This window comes from Pongo abelii, chromosome 9 (assembly GCF_028885655.2).
Source record: "Pongo abelii isolate AG06213 chromosome 9, NHGRI_mPonAbe1-v2.0_pri, whole genome shotgun sequence".
NCBI lineage: Eukaryota > Metazoa > Chordata > Mammalia > Primates > Hominidae > Pongo > Pongo abelii.
This window is the reverse complement of record NC_071994.2, coordinates 115147689-115168632: the sequence shown is the minus strand read 5'-3', so window position 1 is coordinate 115168632 and position 20944 is coordinate 115147689. Positions and strand designations below refer to the sequence as shown.

Genomic DNA, 20944 nt, shown 5'->3' with positions numbered 1-20944 from the left:
GGTTTTGGAGGTCCGTAGTAGAGAATACTCATGTGACTCATAGAAAGAAAAATCGATAGGAACAAGAACCACAGAAGCAAAGCAACCTTAGAAACTCAGATCCCAAAGGGCTTATGCTCCCAGTCTAAAAGGTACAGAACCTTAGCAACTTAAGATCTATAGTGTTGATGCCATGGTCTTTAACACAGGTTTGTTGATAAACTTTTTTTTTTTTTTTTTTTTTAAGACAGGGTCTCGCCGGGCACGGTGGCTCACGCCTGTATTTCCCAACGCTTTGGGAGGCCAAGGCGGGTGGATCACGAGGTCAGGAGTTCAAGAACAGCTTGGACAACATGGTGAAACCCCATCTCTACTAAAAATACAAAAATTAGCTGGGCATGGTGGCACATGCCTGTAATCCCAGTTACTTGGGAGGCTGAGGCAGAGAACTGCTTGAAACCAGGAGGTGGAGGTTGCAGTGAGCCGAGATCGTGACACTACACTCCAGCCTGGGTTGGGTGACAGAGCGAGACACCGTCCCCGCCGCAAAAAAAAAAAAAAAAAAAAAAAAAAAGGGTCTCACTGTGTCGCCCAGGCTGGAGTGCAGTGGTACAATCTCAGCTCACTGCAACCTCCACCTCCCGGGTTTAAGTCATTCTCGTGCCTCAGCCTCCGGAGTAGCTGGGATAACAGGTGTGTGCCACCACGCCCAGCTAATTTTTGTATTTTTAGTAGAGCCAAGGTTTTGCCATGTTGGCCAGGCTGGTCTTGAACTCCCTGCCTCAAGTAATCCACCCACCTTGGCCTCCCAAACTGTTGGTATTACAGGCATGGGCCACTGCACCTGGACTGTCTCTACCTTTTAAAAAGGTACTTTTGGAAAAGTATAAGTCCTTGTAATTATGACTTTCACAGGAGAAATGACCAATCAGAACCTTTTATCAAAAACTAATAATTAAACTGTTACTAAAATATCTCCTGCTATTCCACCTGTACTGATCTTCCTCTTAACTTATTCTAGGCAGTCAGATTGGCAGCCACAGAACAGTAGTTCTGGGAGGAGGTTTAAAATAAGGAGTATGAAGGATGAATTAATAGAGGGGAAAAAGACAAAGGAACTTCCCCTCTTTGTACAGAAATGGCATTCAGTCTGTTTTCAGAGTTTTTCTTCAAAGAATGCCAATTGGCCAGGCGCAGTGGCTCACGCCTGTAATCCTAGCACTTTGGGAGGCCGAGGTGGGCGGATTGCCTGAGACCAGCCTGGGCAACACGGTGAAACCCCGTCTCTACTAAAATACAGAAAATTAGCCAGGTGTGGTGGCATGTGCCTGTAATCCTAGCTACTTGGGAGGCTGAGGCAGGAGAATCGCTTGAACCCGGGAGGCAGAGGTTGCAGTGAGCCGAGATCGAGCCACTGCACTCCAGCCTTGGTGACAAAGTGAAACTCTCTCTCCAAAAAAAAAAAGAATGCCAATTATTGTAACCTACATGCCATAATTCTCCTTTGCCCCAGCATCTAGCACAGTGCCCAGCACACAGTGGTTGTTGAATAAATAAAATATTCACTTTTAACATTAAAGCTATATATTTAATTTATTCATTCATTCAACAAACATTTATTGAGTACCTACTGTGTGTTCGATTTGAGAATATAAAAATAAACTATATGTGGTCTCCAACCTCCAAGAGTTTTATCATTTAGTATGGATGATAGATACAAATAATTACAGTACACTAAAATCAGATTTCTACAAACTGTATTGAAAGACTGAAGATGGCGAGGTTAATTCCACCTGGAACAGGTCAGGAAGGGCCCATGGTTGGAGAGTTCTTTTTAAAAGCACCTTTTAAAAATCATGAGATACAAAAGTTGAAAAGAGTATTCCAAGAAGAGGGAAGGACAGGTGCAGAAGCATGAAATAGGATCATATATTTACAAAACTGTAGGTGAATTAGTAAGGCTGGAGCATAATGAATACATTGGGAAGTTGTGAGGTAATTAAGTAGGCAGCAGCCAGATCACAAAAGACTCTGACAGAGTAAGAGTTCAAGATGTTAGTCTTAAGCTATGGAAAGTTACTAAAAGGTAGTGATATGATTAGACTGGCATTTTAGAAAAGTTGATCTCGCAGCAAAGCATGGATTGGATGGGACAAACTGGAAGCCAGAAATCCTGTGCAGTAGTTTGGGTGTTTGTCCCCCAACACCTCATGTTGAAAGTTGATCCCCAATGTTGGAGGTGGGGCCTAATGGGAAGTGTTTGGGTCATGGAGGCAGATTCTTCAAGACTAGATTAATGCCCTCCCTGGGGAGGAGGAGTGAGTACTCACCCATTAGTTCCCACAAAACTGCTTGTTAAAAAGAGCCTGGCACCTCCCTCCACTCTCTTGCTTCTTCTCTCCACGTAATCTCAGCACATGCCAACTCCCATTTGCCTTCTGCCGTGAGTGGAAGAGGATTGAGGCTTTCACCAGATGCCCAACCTTCCAGCCAGCAGAATTGTGAGCCAAACAAACCTCTCTTCCTCCTAAGTTACCTAGCCTCAGGTATTCCTTTATGGCAACACTCAACTGACTAAGACATCCTGTTAAGAGATGTCTTAGTTAAGAGGCAATAAAAACAATCTGACACAGGATGATAGGAAAGATGTAGCCCTGGAGCCAGAGAAGGGATGAATTTGAAAGACCTTTAGAAAGTCAAAGTCTTAGTACTGGGGATATAGTTGAACATAGGGTATATAAAAGGGAAAAGTAAACAATGACTGAGATTTACAACGTGGGAAGACAGATACATGGTAATACCATTACCTAAAACAGGGGAACACAAGTTGAATTACATCATCTCATTATTCATTTTAAATGTTTATTGGGTGCCTTATTATGTATCAAGTATTAGAGATACACAAATAAATTAGATATAATCCCCACCCTTAAGGAGCTCAAAAGTCTAGTGGAGTGAAATAGCAAAACAGTTACAATACAATAAAATAAATATGAAAATAATATTGCTATGGACTGAATTTGTCCCCCCCCCCCCCCCCCCCCCCCGCCCCGCCGCCAACTTCATATGTTGAAGCCCTTATCTGCTATTTGACTGTTTTGGAGACAGGGCCTTTAAGGAGGTAATTAACATTAAATGAGGTCATATGGGTGAAGCCCTGATCCAATAGAACTAGTCCTTATAAGAGATACCAGAGCTTTCTCTCCCCCATGTGAGGACACAGAGAGAAGGTGGCCTTCTACAAGCCAGGCAAGGAGCCCTCACCAAAACCTGGCCATGCTGGCAACCTGATCTTGTACTTCTAGCCTCCAGAACTGTGAGAAAATTAATTTACGTTGTTTAAGAGAGTTGAAGGTATTTTGCAATGGCAGCCCAAGCTGACTAATACAAATGTTATATACACATTTGGGGAGAATGTCAAAGAAAGAGTAATCATGATGTCAAATGCTACACAGGGGTCTAATAGGCAAAGACTGCTTTGGTAAAAGTATCATTGATGATACTAGTGAAAAGTCGATTCAGATGACTAATGAAGAATGAGTTGGATTGCATAGACTTTTCAAGTAAAAAAGCAAAATAAGAGTAATGAGGGAGAACTTGTCTCACCCAACAAAGCCGTGTGACAAAATGATAGTTATTACAGTATTATGGCATTACTATAAAAAACACATACAAAAAAACTCATGCAGGATAAATGGCTCAAAAACATATCCTTGTGTATGTCTACAAATTTAATACATGATTTTGAAAATTACCACAAAACAGGTTGATTAATAGTTATAGCTTATAAGTTGAGGCTTATTATCCATTTGGAGTTGATTTTTGCATATGGTATAAGGTATAGGTCAAACTCACTTAAAAAAATAGATCTTTAACTTTTCTAGCACCACTTTTGAAAAGCCGATCCCTTTACCATTGAATTGTCTTTGCACTATTGTAGAAAATCAACTGTTAAAATTTGTGTCTATTTTTAACTCTATGCTGTTCCACTCATCTATGTATCTACCAATTCACCAATACTACACTGTCTTGATTACCCTAACTTTACAGTTAATTTTGATATCAGACAGTATGGTCCACCAACTGCATTGTTCATCTTTTTCACCCTTTGGGTTGGGAGGGAAGTTAATTCTAGTCCCCTTATTCTTTCCTATAAATTTTAGAATTGGCTTGTTCATATCTACAAAAGCCTGGTAGGATTTTCATTGGAACTGCATTGAAGCTATAGATCATTTGTGGAAGAATAGGCCATCTTAACAATGTTGAGTACTCCAATCCATAAACAGTATATCTCTCCGTTTATTTAAATCTTTATTTCATCCTTGTTTTATAGTTCTCAGTATAGTCATTGCACATATTTTATGAAGTTTATACCTAAGATTCTCATGAGGGTTTTTCTTTTTCTTTTTTCTTTTTTATTATACTTTAAGTTCTAGGGTGCATGTGCACAACATGCATGTTTGTTACATAGGTATACATGTGCCATGTTGATTTGCTGCACCCATCAACTTGTCATTTACATTAGGTATTTCTTCTAATGCTATCCCTCCCCCAATGCCCCACCGCACGACAGGCTCCAGTGGGTGATGTTCCCCGCTGTGTGTCCATGTGTTCTCATTGTTCAGTTCCCACCTATGAGTGAGGACATGTGGTGTTTGGTTTTTGGTCCTTGTGATAGTTTGCTGAGAATGATGGATTCCAGTTTCATCCATGTCCCTGCAAAGGACATGAACTCATCCTTTTTTATGGCTGCATAGTATTCCATGGTGTATATGTGCCACATTTTCTTAATCCAGTCTATCATTGATGGACACTTGGGTTGGTTCCAAGTCTTTGCAATTGTGAATAGTGCTGCAATAAACATGCGCGTGCATGTGTCTTTATAGAAGCATGATTTATAATCCTTTGGGTATATATCCAGTAATAGGATCACTGGGTCAAATGGTATTTCTAGTCTAGATCCTTGAGGAATCACCACACTGTCTTCCACAATGGTTGAACTAATTTACACTTCCACCAACAGTGTAAAAGCATTCCTATTTCTCCACATCCTCTCCAACATCTGTGGTTTCCTGACTTTTTAATGATCGCCATTCTAACTGGTGTGAGATGGTATCTCATTGTGGTTTTGATTTGCATTTCTCTGATGACTAGTGATGATGAGCATTTTTTCATGTGTCTGTTGGCTGCAGAAATGTCTTCTTTTGTGAAGTGTCTATTCATATCCTTTGCCCACTTTTTGATGGGGTTCTTTTCTTCTTGTAAATTTAAGTTCTTTGTAGACTCTAGATATTAGCCCTTTCTCAAATGGGCAGATTGCAAAAATTTTCTCCCATTCTGTAGGTTGCCTGTTCACTCTGATGATAGTTTCTTTTGCCATGCAGAAGCTCTTTAGTTTAATTAGATCCCATTTGTCTATTTTGGCTTTTGTTGCCATTGCTTCTGGTGTTGTAGTCATGAAGTCCTTGCCCATGCCTATGTCCTGAATGGTATCGCCTAGGTCTTCTTCTAGGATTTTTATGGTTTTAGGTCTAACATTTAAGTCTTTAATCCATCTTGAATTAATTTTTGTATAAGGTGTAAGGAAGGGATCCAGTTTCAACTTTCTACATATGGCTAGCCAGTTTTCCCAGCATCATTTATTAAATAGGGAATCCTTTCCCCATTTCTTGTTTTTGTCAGGTTTGTCAAAGATCAGATGGTTGTATATGTGTGGTGTTATTTCTGAGGCCTCTGTTCTGATTCATTGGTCTATATATCTGTTTTAGTACCAGTACCATGCTGTTTTGGTTACTGTAGCCTTGTAGGATAGTTTGAAGTCAGGTAGCGTGATGCCTCCAGCTTTGTTCCTTTGCTTAGGATTGCCTTGGCAATGCGGCTCTTCTTTGGTTCCATATGAACTTTAAAGTAGTTTTTTCCAATTCTGTGAAGGAAGACATTGGTAGCTTGATGGGAATGGCATTGAATCTATAAATTACCTTGGGCAGTGTGGCCATTTTCACGATATTTATTCTTCCTATCCATGAGCATGGAATGTTCTTCCATTTGTTTGTGTCCTCTTTTATTTCCTTGAGCAGTGGTTTGTAGTTCTCCATGAAGAGGTCCTTCACATCCCTTGTAAGTTGGATTCCTAGGTATTTTATTCTTCTTGTAGCAATTGTGATTGGGAATCACTCATGATTTGGCTGTTTGTCTGTTATTGGTGTATAGGAATGCTTGTGAATTTGCACATTGACTTTGTATCCTGAGACTTTGCTGAAGTTGCTTGTCAGCTTAAGATTTTGGGCTGAGACAATGGGGTTTTCTAAATATACAATCATGTCATCTGCAAATATAGACAATTTTACTTCCTCTTTTCCAAATTGAATACCCTTTATTTCTTTCTCTTGCCTGATTGCCCTGGCCAGAACTTCCAACACTATGTTGAATAGGAGTGGTGAGAGAGGGCATCCCTGTCTTGTGCCAGTTTTCAAAAGAAATGCTTCCAGTTTTTGCCCATTCAATATGATATTGGCTGTGGGTTTGTTGTAAATAGCTCTTATTATTTTGAGATACGTTCCATCAATACCTAGTTTATTGAGAGATTTTAGCATGAAGGGCTGTTGAATTTTGTTGAAGGCCTTTTCTGCATCTATTGAGATAATCATGTGGTTTTTGTCTTTGGTTCTGTTTATGTGATGGATTACATTTATTGATTTGAGTATGTTGAACCAGCCTTGCATCCCAGGGATGAAGCTGACTTGATCGTGGTGGATAAGCTTTTTGATGTGCTGCTGGATTTGCTTTGCCAGTATTTTATTGAAGATTTTCGCATTGATGTTCATCAGGGATATTGGTCTAAAATTCTCTTTTTTTTGTTATGTCTCTGCCAGGTTTTGGTATCAGGATGATGTTGGCCTCATAAAATGAGTTAGGGAGGAGTCCCTCCTTTTCTGTTGATTGGAATAGTTTCAGAAGGAACGGTACTAGCTCCTCTTTGTACCTTTGGTAGAATTTGGCTGTAAATCCATCTGGTCCTGGACTTTTTTTGGTTGGTAGGCTATTAATTATTGCCTCAATTTCAGAACCTGTTATTGGTCTATTCAGAGATTCAACTTCTTCCTGGTTTAGTCTTGGGAGGGTGTATGTGTCCAGGAATTTATCCATTTCTTCTAGATTTTCTAGTTTATTTGTGTAGAGGTGTTTATAGTATTCTCTGATGGTAGTTTGTATTTCTGTGGGATCGGTGGTAATATCCCCTTTATCATTTTTTATTGTGTCAATTCGATGCCTCTCTCTTTTTTTCTTTATTAGTCTTGCTAGCGGTCTATCAGTTTTGTTGATCCCTTCAAAAAACCAGCTCCTGGATTCATTGATTTTTTGAAGGTTTTTTGTGTCTCTGTCTCCTTCAGTTCTGTTCCGATTAGTTATTTCTTGCCTTCTGCTAGCGTTTGAATTTCTTTGCTCTTGCTTCTCTAGTTCTTTTAATTGTGATGTTAAGGTGTCAATTTTAGATCTTTCCTGCTTTCTCTTGTGGGCATTTAGTGCTATAAATTTCCCTCTACACACTGCTTTAAATGTGTCTCAGATATTCTGGTACGCTATGTCTCTTCTCATTGGTTTCAAAGAACATCTTTATTTCTCCCTTCATTTCGTTATTTAGCCAGTAGTCATTCAAGAGCAGGTTGTTCAGTTTCCATGTAGTTGTGCAGTTTTGAGTGAGTTTCATAATCCTGAGTTCTAATTTGATTACACTGTGGTCTGAGAGTTTGTTGTGATTTCTGTTTTTTACATTTGCTGAGGAGTGCTTCACTTCCAACTATGTGGTCAATTTTAGAATAAGTGTGATGTGGTGCTAAGAAGAATGTATATTCTGTTGATTTGGGGTGGAGAGTTCTGTAGATGTCTATTAGGTCTGCTTGGTGCAGAGCTGAGTTCAAGTCCTGGATATCCTTGTTAACCTTCTGTCTCGTTGATCTGTCTAATATCGACAGTGGGGTGTAAAAGTCTCCCATTATTATTGTGTGGGAGTCTAAGTCTCTTTGTAGGTCTCTAAGGACTTGCTTTATGAATCTTGGTGCTCCTGTATTGGCTGCATATAAATTTAGGATAGTTAGCTCTTCTTGTTGAATTGATCCCTTTACCATTATGTAATGGCCTTGTCTCTTTTGATCTTTGTTGGTTTAAAGTCTGTTTTATCAGAGACTAGGATTTCAACCCCTGCTTTTCCTTTTTTTTTTTTTTTTTTTTTTTTGCTTTGCATTGGCTAGGTAGATCTTGCTCCATCCCTTTATTTTGAGCCTATGTGTGTCTCTGCACGTGATATGGGTCTCCTGAGTACAGCACACCGATGGGTTTGACTCTTTATCCAATTTGCCAGTCTGTCACTTTTCGTTGGGGCATTTAGCCCATTTACATTTAAGGTTAATATTGTTATGTGTGAATTTGATCCTGTCATTATGATGTTAGCTGGTTATTTTGCCCGTTAATTGAAGCAGTTTCTTCGTAGCATCAATGGTCTTGACAAGTTGGCATGTTTTTGCAGTGGCTGGTACCGGTTGTTCCTTTCCATGTTTAGTGCTTCCTTCAGGAGCTCTTGTAAGGCAGTCCTGGTGGTGACAGTATCTCTTAGCATTTGCTTGTCTGTAAAGGATTTTATTTCTCCTTCACTTATGAAGCTTAGTTTGGCTGGATATGAAATTTGGGGTTGAAAATCCTTTTCTTTAAGAATGTTGAATATTGGCCCCCACTCTCTTCTGGCTTGTAGAGTTTCTGTTGAGAGATCCACTGTTAGTCTGATGGGTTTCCCTTTGTGGGTAACCTGACCTTTCTCTCTGCCTGCCCTTAACATTTTTTCCTTCATTTCCACCCTGGTGAATCTGATAATTATGTGTCTTGGGGTTGCTCTTCTTGAGGAGTATCTTTGTGGTGTTCTCTGTATTTCCTGAATTTGAATGTTGGCCTGCCTTGCTAGGTTGGAGAAATATTCCTGGATAATATCCTGAAGAGTGTTTTCCAACTTGGTTCCATTCTCCCTGTGACTTTCAGGTACACCAATCAAACGTAGATTTGGTCTTTTCACAGTCCCATATTTCTTGGAGGCTTTGTTCGTTTCTTTTTTACTCTTTTTTGTCTAAACTTCTCTTCTCACTTTATTTCATTAATTTGATCTTCAGTCACTGATACCCTTTCTTCCACTTGATCGCATTGGCTATTGAAGCTTGTGCGTGCATCACAAAGTTCTCATGCCATGGTTTTCAGCTCCATCAGGTCATTTAAGGTCTTCTCTACACTGTTTATTCTAGTTAGCCATTCACCTAATCTTTTTTCAAGGTTTTTAGCTTCCTTGCGATGGGTTCGAACATCCTCCTTTAGCTCGGAGAAGTTTGTTATTACCGACCTTCTGAAGCCTACTTCTGTCAACTCGTCAAAGTCATTCTCCGTCCAACTTTGTTCCCTTGCTGGCAAGGAGCTGCGATCCTTTGGAGGAGAAGAGGTGCTCTCATTTTTAGAATTTTCAGCTTTTCTGCTCTGGTTTCTCCCCGTCTTTGTGGTTTTATCTACCTTTGGTCTTTGATGTTGGTGACCTAGAGATGAGGTTTTGGTGTGGATGTCCTTTTTGTTGATGTTGATGCTATTCCTTTCTGTTCGTTAGTTTTCCTTCCAGCAGTCAGGTCCCTCAGCTGCAGGTCTGTTGGAGTTTGCTGGAGGTCCACTCCAGACCCTGTTTGCCTGGGTATCACCAGTGGAGGCTGCAGAACAGCAAATATTGCAGAACAGCAAATATTGCTGCCTGATCCTTCCTCTGTAAGCTTTGTCCCAGAGGGGCACTTGCCTGTATGAGGTGTAAGTCATCCCCTACTGGGAGGTGTCTCCCAGTTAGGCTACACGGGGGTCAGGGACCCACTTGAGGAGGCAGTCTGTCCGTTCTCAGAGCTCAAACACCATGCTGGTAGAACCACTGCTCTCTTCAGAGCTGTCAGACAGGGACGTTTAAGTCTGCAGAAGTTTCTGCTGCCTTTTGTTCAGCTATGCCCTGCCCCCAGAGGTGGGGGCTACAGAGGCAGCAGGCCTAGCTGAGCTGTGGTGGGCTCCGCCCAGTTTGAGCTTCCAGACAGCTTTGTTTACCTACTCAAGCCTCAGCAACGGCGGGTACCCCTCCCCCTGCCAGGCTGTTGCCTCACACTTCAATCTCAGACTGCTGCGCTAGCAGTGAGCAAGGCTCTGTGGGTGTGGGACCCACTGAGCCAGGCACTGGATAGTATCTCCTGGTCTGCATTTGCTAAGACCGTTGGAAACGCTCAGTATTTGGGGGAGGAGTGTCCCGTTTTTTCCAGGTACAGTCTGTCAGGGCTTCCTTTGGCTAGGAAAGGGAAATCTCCCAACGCCTTGCGCTTCCTGGGTGAGGCAATGCCCCGCCCTGCTTTGATTCACCCTCCGTGGGCTACACCTGCTGTCCTCCTGACCTCAAGTAATCTGCCCGCCTTGGCCTCCCAAAGTGCTGGGATTATAGTCGTGAGCCACCCCGCCCGGCCCAGGTTTTCTATATTCTTATTGATGTTCTGTACACTACTTCTACTGATTACTGCAAAAGAAATATTAAAGCCTCCAATTGTAACTACATTTATCTATTTCTCCTTTCAGTTTTTGTTTCATGTATTTTTTGAGGGGGGGACAGGAGAGGACAGTGTCTCACTCTATCTGTCACCCAGTTGCCCAGGCTGGAGTGCAGTGGTGTGATCATAGCTCACTGCAGCCTCCAACTCCCAGACTCAAGTGATCCTCCTGCCTCAGCCTCCCAAAATGCTGGGATTACAGGCATGAGCCACAGTGCCTGGGCTGCTTCATGTATTTCAAAGCTGTTATTGGGTATACATACATTTAGGATTATTATGTCTTCTTGGTGAATTGAACTTTTTATTATTATTATGTATCATCTTTATACCTGGAATGATTCCTTGTTCTCAAGTATACTTTATCAGATACTAATATAACCACACTTCCTTTTGATTAGTGTTTCCATGGTCTATCTTTATCCATCTTTTTACTTTTAAATCCATTTATTTCATTATATTTATAGTGGGTTTCCTATAAACAGTAGATAGTTGAGTCTTCCTCATGTGTATGTGCATGTTATCAACATTTTCACTACAGCCTTTAACATATGAATCATTGTTAAATTCCTTGTCTAATGGTTTTGACATCCTTGTCATCTATGAGTTTGATTCTGTTGACTGCTTTCGCTCTTCACAGTGGCTTCGTTTTTCTCTAGCTCTTGTGGGTGCCTCATAATTTCTTATTGAATGCCAGACATATGTTAAGACAGGAGAGACAGAGGTAAAAATATCTGTTTAGAAATGGGTACACTGTTTGTTCTTCCAGGCCATTAGTGGGGACAGTTGAGTTAATTTGGTCAGAAGCTGAGCTGGGATTGAGATTTTTGTTAAGGTTACTTTCAGTGCACCACCATTTTCCAAGTCTTCTAGAGTTAGGTTTAGGGACAGCTGGTTGTTGCAGGGTTGTTCCTCAATGTTCCTTCCCCTCCCTCAGCTGCAGGCTTTCCTCATGTGCCTGTGCCTCAGTCAGTCTCTGTATGCTGTTTCCTGCCTCAGAAGCAGTCCACTGCTCCTAATTAAACAGTGCTTGCTCCCCTGGTGGTGGGGGATGAGCAGTGCTTCTCTGTTGTCCTGACGCAGTCCCAGTTTTTAAATGGGGTTTTCACAGTGATCCTGTCCCTCCCCCAGTGGTAGGCGACCTCTTATAATCTGAGTCCAAGATAGTTTCCTGCCCCTCTGCCAAGGTAGTGTTCCTTTTCCTTTCCATCCCCACTAGCTGTAATGGGTCTTCACCTTTGCCTAGAGCAGGGATGGAGGGTCAACAGGATTTACTTCCCTTCCACAGCGGCTTAAGGCTTTGCTCCGTAAGCGAGAATGGTCCGGATGTGGCTTCACGCCTTTCCTGCAGTGGCAGCTGCTCCCTTGCTCCATGAAGGAGGGAGGGAGGGTTGCTTTAGACTCTATCCCCACGACCAGCCTTTTTTTAACCAAAAGCATATTTTATTAATTTTTAAATTGATACATATTAGTTGTACGTATTTTTAGGTTACATGTGATTTTATATATATATATATATTTCTTTTTTTTTTAAGATGGGGTTTCATTATGTTGCCCAGGCTGGTCTCAAATCCCTGGACACAAGTAATACTCCCACATCAGCCTCCCAAGCAGCTGAGATTACAGGCATAAGCCCACCATGCCTGGCTCGTGTCATTTTGATGCGTGCATACAATGTGTAATGAGCAAGTCAGAGTAACCTGGGATATTCATCACCTCAAACATTTATCTTTTCTCCTTGTTTTTTGAGACAGCGTTTCACGCTTGTTGCCCAGGCTGGAGTGCAATGGCATGATCTCGGCTCACCGCAACCTCCACCTCCGGGGTTCATGCAATTCTCCTGCCTCAGCCTCCCGAGTAGCTGGATTACAGGCATGCATCACCACGCCTGGCTAATTTTTGTACTTTTAGTAGAGACAGGGTTTCTCCATGTTGGTCAGGCTGGTCTCCAACTCCCAACCTTAGGTGACACACCCACCTCGGCCTCCCAAAGTGCTGGGATTACAGGCATAAGGCACTGCGCCCAGCCCAATTTTATCTTTTTTCTTTTGTTGCTCATGCTTTTGATGTCCTAAGACTCCACTGCCAAATCCAAGGTCATGAATATTTTTCTCTATGTTTTCTTCTAAGAATTTTATAGCTTTAAGCTCTTATATTTAAGTCATTCATCTATAGTCTGAGTTAACTTTTGTATATGGTGTGAAGTAGGGCGTCCCATTTCATGGAAATATCCAGTTGTCCCATGCACCATTGGTTGAAAAGAACATTCTCTGGTTATATGGGTTTTTATCTGAACTCTCAATTTGATTTCACTAATCTACTGTTTTATTTTAAATCTGAAATAATTATTGTTTTCCCTTAAGAGTAAATGGCAAGAAAGGAGGTGGGTTCAGAAAGTACATTACTCTTCCAGGAAATTTAATTATGTTGAAAAGGAAAGAGAAAGGGCACAGCCAGAGGGTTATGAGAAACATTTGCCTTGCATCTCTCATATGCTCCACAGTACACTAGATGATTTCTATATATTTCATTTAATGCTCAAATTCTTCAATATTACTTTGGTTCCATAAAAAAGGAAACTAAGATTCAGTGACATTAACATTCTTGCCCATGGTCACACACTGTGGTGAATGGCAGAGCCAAAATTGTACCCTAGATCTGTTTGATTGCATATTTTGTATTTTTCCCTCTCTATTGTTTTGTGTCCAGTTTTGGACATGACTTTACAGTGCCTTGGGACCTACAGAGAGAGATATCTAGTTTACATTTAAAAATATAGTACTAGGCCAGGCGCCGTGGCTCACGCCTGTAATCCCAGCACTTTGGGAGGCCGGGGCGGGTGGATTGCCTGAGCTCAGGAGTTCAAGACCAGCCTGGGCAACACAGTGAAACCCTGTCTCTACTAAAATAAAAAAATTAGCTGGGCGTGGTGGCGGGCACCTGTAATCAGGAGGCTGAGGCAGGAGAATCGCTTGAACCCGGGAGGCAGAGCTTGCAGTGAGTCAAGATCACGCCATTGCATTCCAGCCTGGGCAACAGAGCGAGACTCTGTCTCAAAATAAATAAATAAAAATAAAAAATAGTACTGAAGCTCAGAAAATAACTGAGATTTGAGATAAAACATAAAAATTATCAGCACACAAGTGTAGTTAAAGCCAGGGGAGTGGAAGAGGTCACCTGACGCCAAAGACAATATGAAAAGGCTTAGGTTTAGGCTTCAATTGGATGGAATCCCAGGACACATTAACATTCAAGAATTAGAGCAGAATAAAAGGAGATTCAGGAGGGACTAGAAGGAAAACTCAGGTATTTACTTCACTACCTGCAAGTGCCAAGTCTAACTTCTTCCTCTCTATATCTCCAGCATCTAACATTGATGGTGAATAATGGATGCTTAGTAAATATGTTAAATGAATATCTGAATGATACTGAAACTGAAGAAGAAGAAAGTTTCCAGGAGACTTTTAGAGAATAGTAAATGCTTTTGAAAAGACAATGAAAGATAAGGTTTAAAAAGTAACCACTTGATTAGGCGACAAGAAAGGCAACAGAGACCCAACAAGAAGAACACTAAGCAGAGTAACAGATAAAAGATTGTAGTGGGCTGAGTAGTGAACAGGAAGTAAAGAAGAAAAGAGAGCAAATATAGACTCTTCTTTTAAGAATTTTGATGTAGAGGAATAAGAGAAATAAGTCAGTAGCTAGAGAGCCGGCAGAAGTTACACAAATTTTTGTATTTTCAGATAAGAGACATTTCAGCTTATCTGTGAATACAGGTATCACTGGAAGCATTAGATTAACATCTTAGTTTTCAAGCAGCTATAGATTTATTTGTAGTATTTTAAATAAATACTATATATGCACAAAGTAATTTGTCGGGGGGGAATTTATTATACTTAAAAAAGAAATTTCTAAGTATTTACACCTATTTATATTGGCAGTTTACACTAATCTGAAGAAATCAATGAATAAAATAATAATAAAAATCCTCTACAAACCATAGAAATGACTATTTTGAAACACTGCTAGAAAAGGAAACTGAAACTAATTCTGGTAATAAAATAATTCATTGCCAACATGGTGAAACCCCATCTCTACTAAAAATACAAAAATTAGCCAGGCGTGGTAGTGCACGTCTGTAATCTCAGCTACTGGGGAGCCTGAGGCAGAAGAATTGCTTGAACCCGGGAGGCAGAGGTTGCAGTGAACAGAGATCGTGCCATTGCACTCCAACCTGGGCAACAAGAGTGAAACTCTGTCCCCCGCCGCTAAAAAAAAAAAATTTGTTTCATTCCCAGCATAGATAACCTCATCCAAGAGGAAAAGATATCTGGGATCAGAGGTTTGAAATGCTATTTTATTCACTCTACAAAAAAATTTTACATTTCATATTTTTGCAAGTATTTTCAGATTTTTACTTTAGGTCTCTTAATGTGCTTTTAAAAATTTATATGTAACATACAAAACTGTTTGTAGTCAGCTTTTTACTATTTGGTTTTTATAAATTATTAGATACCTTTTGATTAGGCCTGATTAAAAGTTAGAAAACATGAACATTACCAAGCCACAAAAGGCAAAATACAAACTAAAACAGAAATTACCAGGCAGGGTAGCTTTCCAACAAGTTTGAACAAATGGGAAAAAATATAGAGTGGGCACGGAGCAGGTTAAAATACACTCCCTAGATGGTGCAAACATTTTGCAGGACTTAAACTAAATGCCTTAAGCACTTAAAGTTTTTATTTTATTTTGAGATGGAGTCTTACTCTGTCGCCCAGGCTGGAGTGCGATGGCACAATCTGGGCTCACCGCAACCTCCACCTCCTGGGTTCAAGTGATTCTCTTGCCTCAGCCTCCTGAGTAGCTGGGATTACAGGCATGCGCCACCACACCTGGCTAATTTTTGTATTTTTAATAGAGATGGGGTTCACCATGTTGGCCAGGCTAGTCTTGAACTCCTGACCTCAGGTGATCCACCCACCTCAGCCTCCCAAAGTGCTGGGATTACAGGCGTGAGCCACCGCGCCCGGCCTGAGCACTCAAAGTTTTAAGAATATCTCCAAAGAAATTAAACGCCTTGCTTCAAGGAAAAAGTGGAAATTTTTTTTGTGCTGTTTGGGAGTATAGGAAAATTTATGTATGTATGTGTTTTTGTTGTTTTATATTTTGCTTTTTCAGCATAAATGTTTTGAGCTTCTATGTTCTTCAAAGATATTTTAGCCTCTCTGAGTCAACAGCATCCTGCCTGCATGTGGCTAAATGGCACTGGGGGTGGTGATGGCATATGTCTTCATAGTCTTAGAACTAACTCAATTCCAGTATTGCTACAGAAACAAAATAGTATAAAAGTGAAGTACTACAAGAAAAATTACATCCCCAAAATATGAGTAGTGTGAAAAATACTAAATTTCTGGTCTAATATGCTAGGAGTCCCTACTGAGCAAAAATGGGTACTTACTTGAATTAGGGGGCCAGGACTCCCGGTATTCACTACCTACTTGAGTTCTGGGTGACTTGACCCGAACCTGGGGAGCCACATAAAAATCACAAGAGTTATGATCAATGGGAGAACTTAACCAAGAAATTTAAATCATAAAAGTGTGCTTAAAATACTACATACTTTTCTACCATCTCTTCCACAACACATAAAATCTATTTATCCTAACAATAATAATATATATGAAAGGCTTTCTGGTTTCCAATGCATTTTCTGTATATTTTCTCATCCAATGCCAAGCTCATTCAGGGGTAGGTGGGAGGGGAAGAAGCAGTAAAGGGAGACCCTGCGGGGTCAAGAGCCACAATCCTTACACAGCTACAGTTGCTGGGAGCAAGTATGACCATGAACTTCTTCTCTGGATTGTCATACCATGCCACTGAGAGAAAAAACAATAGAGAAAAACAACTCTAACCTTTAACAGGGTCTTGTATCTCTTCACATTGCCTTCATCTCAATTAAAATTCTTAAAACCCAGCTTTCTCAGGAGCTTGCCTAAGAGAGATACCACAGCAAGAAGGTTACCTTTCTTTCTTGTTTCTTCTGCATCTCCATAACATGCAGGCGCTCCATGAGGCTAGAAATGCCCTGCTCCAAGCTGTCAATAGTGTGGTGCTGAGGATCGTGGCCACTGAAGCTGTTGCGCAGGCTGCGGAGAGCATCTCGAACAAGCTGCAGGTCGCTGGTCTGTGGGCAAAAATAAGGTGTTGCTGGCATGGCACGGTGCCACGTCCCAACCACTGGGCTTAAAAGGATATAGGAGAGAAGTTTCCAGAAGATGTTTCCCCCACAGAAGCAGGCCTATGGTTTGCCCACTAATTCTTAATTTTGGATAGCAAGTGCCTCACATCTTTACACACTCCACAAATCTAGGAATTAGAGAATTGGAATATAAAAGGCCTCATCCACTGGCCATGGCTTTGGCACTCTTTTGGTTTCAGTGAGAAGTGGCAGGACTCCATCAAAACTCCAGGTACCTACCCCTCTGTTGCTGATTGAAGCAACTCCTTTTCCTGCCGTTGGAAGGAGAAAACCATTGCTTTGAGAGTTGTGACTGTTGTAGTCGGTCGCCTACAGCAGCATGAAGAAATGTTGCTTGTTAAAGGGAGAATTGTAAACCAGATGTGCTATCTTATTTTTCTTCTTTACATTTATCACTTCCTGACGAAGTACATAATTTTCTGTTTAATGGCTCTCTTTATTAAAATGTATCTTTCTTAAGTATGGATTTTTTTTCCCCTTTTGGTCACTGCTGTATGCCCAGCACTTGACACTTAGTACACATTGTTGGATGTGAATGAAGGAAATGCTAACCTCCACCTGGAGGCCCCAACCTAGCCTCTGCCACAGCACTGGAGAGCCTGAGAATGCTGCTCCAGCACTGCCTGGCTTTGCTTCAGTAATTTAAAAATAATGGTGAATATATATATATATGTATGTTTGTATACATATGTGTATATATATGTGTGTGTATATATATGTGTATGTGTGTGTGTGTATATGTATGTATGAATATATATATATATATATATATATATAATATATATGTTTTGCTTTATTTTTTGATCTGTCACCCAGGCTGGAGTGCAGTGGCATGATCTCAGCTCATGGCAACCTCTACCCACCGGGTTGAAGTGATTCTCCTGCCTCGGCCTCCTGAGTAGCTGGGACTACAGGTGTCCACCACCACGCCTGGCTAATTTTTGTAATTTTTAGTAGAGACGGGGTTTCACCACGTTGGCCAGGCTGGTCTCAAACTCCTGACCTCAAGTTAGCCACCTGCCTTGGCCTCCCAAAGTGCTAGGATTACAGATGTGAGCCGCTGTGCCAGACCATGGTGAATACTTTTTGAGCCTGACTCTATGCCAAGTGGATCCAACAGAACTGTGTTTAGTTATTTATGTGGATTATCTCATATATTCTTCATAATGACAGACTGAATCACTATTATTTCCATTTTCCAAATAAGCCCTATTTCTAAGGCTCCGAAGATAAGCAACTGAAGGCCACACAATGTAGGAGTGATAAAGGTGGAACGTGAAAGCAGATTTTCTTATTCTGGAACCTGCACTTTTAACTAGCTCATCATAGAGCCTCCTAACAAACGAGCCTGTGGCCTTGGTTCAGCTCTGAGTCAGAAACACAGTCTCCCCGTTTGCTTCATAAATGTGGGAGGGAGAACACGGGGTCTAGGTTACCTCATCTGCCTCTCCTTTCATACAGTGAGCCAAGAGGACATCTTTGTGTTCTAGCTCTCGCTCTAGATCCACCTGCAAAACAGACACTAAATCAGAAAAGTATTTCTTTGGGCCAAAGGGGCAGGAAAGTCAGTGGCTGAATATGTTCTGACCTGGTGGTAACTGGCATCAGAGAGTTTCCGGAGTGCTTCTTCTAACTTGGCCTGGTGCTGCTGAAGGAGGCGATCCTTCTGCCCCAGCTCTTTCTGCAATAAAGATAGAGCTTTCAGATGAGTGGCAAAACCAGGGTCACTGAAAAGTTCACCCTCTGCAATGTAACTTCCACTCAAGTAAAGTAGAGCCTCAGGAAAAAAAGTCCTTTCCTCAAAATATACCAGGAAGACTTTACACACCATAATAATCTTACATAGTGCAAAGGATTCTTCAAGAGTAATGAAGAAGGGAACTGGCATTTGTAGGAGGACCACTATGAGCCATTCATACTATTCAGAGATAAAGGTAAGACTAGAACTGAAGTTTCTAGACCCCTAGTCCTGTACTCCCTCTCCTAGCTGTGCCATCTATTCTTCAGAGCTAGTGCATCAGGGGACACAGAAAAATGCTTTCTTCTAAAAAGCAAGGATAAAAAAAATCAAAAAGGATGAGAATAGAATACTTAAGTGCTTTTTGAGCAACAATAACGGGCTGTTCATGAAAGGTCACTGGAAGTCATTTCCAAACTGATATTCATTCTTACTTTATATTCTCCCAAGAGCCGGTTCCTCTCATCTAGCTTCCTCTGCAGATCCACCTGCAAGAATAAGAAAGAATTCATGGCCCGCAGGTATTGCCTGCTAACCCTCAAGGAAGCCAGCTACTTAGTAACCATAGTTAATGTTGGCAGTTACAGTATGCAGCACAGAGAGGGTATGATGGTAAAAATACACAGCTGCTCTCCACATTTTTAGTGAAGTAATTAGACTGTAGAACCACAATTTTGCCTCTGTATCTCAGTGTCCTCAAAGTTGAAGAGGAGATCAAGGACCTTCCTGCCCAGTATGATGTGGGCTTTTACCTAGGAACAGAGACGAGTCTAATGGGGAATAAAAATAACTGCAGACACTTAAGGCAGGCATCCCAGAAGCAAGATAAGAGATTAGGATGGCCAATCTAATAGCTCTTCGTGCAGTAGGTTGTTCTGCTAATGGGGCTCACTGAGGTCAAGGCTCATTCATTTAACTCACATTCTGGTTGTGCAGCTCATCTTTGTCCATATTTGCCCTCAGTAGCTCTTGTTTGAGCTGAAGAACAGATGTGTCCTGCTGAGTCAATCTCTGCTGCAAGGCATCCTAGGGGAAAAAGCATACTAATTATTGTTGTTCAGTTCATCAATCAGCCAGTTATTATTACAAATTATTAAAGCCTTTAATGTGTTTCCAGCATTCGTTATGGCAGACTGGAAGACAAATGGAGTAAAGGGTCTTGCCACGAGTTGCTGAGGAGGGGTTTTTCTGTCCCCCTCTAGGAAATTAGCATCCAGAGCAAAATCCTATCCACTGTTCTATGAAACTTACTGAAGCCTGATTTTTTTTCTCTGGTTACTATTTGTCCCCACCCTCAATCCTGACAGCATGGTGTATTCGAGAGACAACGACTGGACTTTGGGATCAGACAGATATAGATTCAAATTATAAGCCTACCACTTACTACTTTTGTGATGTTAGCCTTGGACAATGCACTCTACTTTCTCCCACCTGGCTTTCTCATCTATATCTTGGGCATATAAATACTCAATCTAGATTAGCTCTTTTTCCTTCTACCTCTCTGCCCAGTCCCCATTTCCTGGAGAGATGGGGACTATTCATGCCCGCTACTCTGTTGTTAAAGAATTCCTGAAATCACTCCCATGCTGGCTTCCAGAGCCTCACTGCTATCCTGCTTCCAATGGCTTCCAATGCCTAGTCTGGACCAGGATTAGAATTATATTTCCACTGAGCATAACTGTTCTTTGATTCATGATTCCTCTTCCCAATTTCGTAGGATCTTAATAGCATTAGGCTTTCTTTCCCTCAGCTTGAACCCTCTTGGTTCCTATCAAGCCTAACAAAAGGTGAGCTGGATATCCTTGCTTATAAGGACGGTTATGACATATTCCATCAACCATGGTGACTTCAAATGGAACTAATGGACTAGGGCTGCATTCTAATATATTTGTCCTGACTTTTCTCTCTTTACAGACTGCAAAGAAAGGGTACAGACTCTGAAGAATGTGGGAGCCCATTCTTAATTATAGTCTCTGCCATGACAGTACATGGTAAAGGAAGTCTAAGATGCCCTTGGCATCAGTAGTTCAAAGGAATATTTCCCAAAATGTGCTCCATGGGACATTAATGTGCCACATGATGTTACATGGGAGAAAAGACACTTCTGTGGTTATTAACTCTAAATCATTTTTAGGCCAACCTCTTTATGACAGACCTTTTCAGATCCTTTACATGTTATTATTCACAGTGAGTCTTCAAGACTGCAGAGCATTTCTCAAACTTATCTCACCATGGAACACATTTGTTTTTTAAAGTGTTTCAAAAGTACTAAGCCTACAGAATATACTTTGGAAAATATTGCTGAGTGATAACTCTAGTCTAGCCCATGAATGGATGTGCAAGGAAGAGGGGAAAAGCAGCAACTTAAAAACATCC

At 41.1% G+C, this 20944-nt stretch overlaps 1 protein-coding gene across 3 annotated transcripts in view; it reads right to left on the bottom strand.

The window, feature by feature from the left end:
• Positions 1-20944, bottom strand: part of DIXDC1 (DIX domain containing 1) — a 91822-nt gene that overhangs the window by 6238 nt on the left and 64640 nt on the right. For all 3 annotated transcript variants that reach the window (XM_009247057.3, XM_002822462.6, XM_002822463.5), the window contains 7 exons: positions 19490-19594; positions 19003-19056; positions 18419-18511; positions 18267-18338; positions 17050-17139; positions 16594-16755; positions 16030-16096 (listed from right to left, as the gene is read on the bottom strand). In XM_009247057.3, the coding sequence (XP_009245332.2) occupies positions 16030-16096; positions 16594-16755; positions 17050-17139; positions 18267-18338; positions 18419-18511; positions 19003-19056; positions 19490-19594 (643 nt within the window). The remainder of the gene's footprint in view (positions 1-16029; positions 16097-16593; positions 16756-17049; positions 17140-18266; positions 18339-18418; positions 18512-19002; positions 19057-19489; positions 19595-20944) is intronic.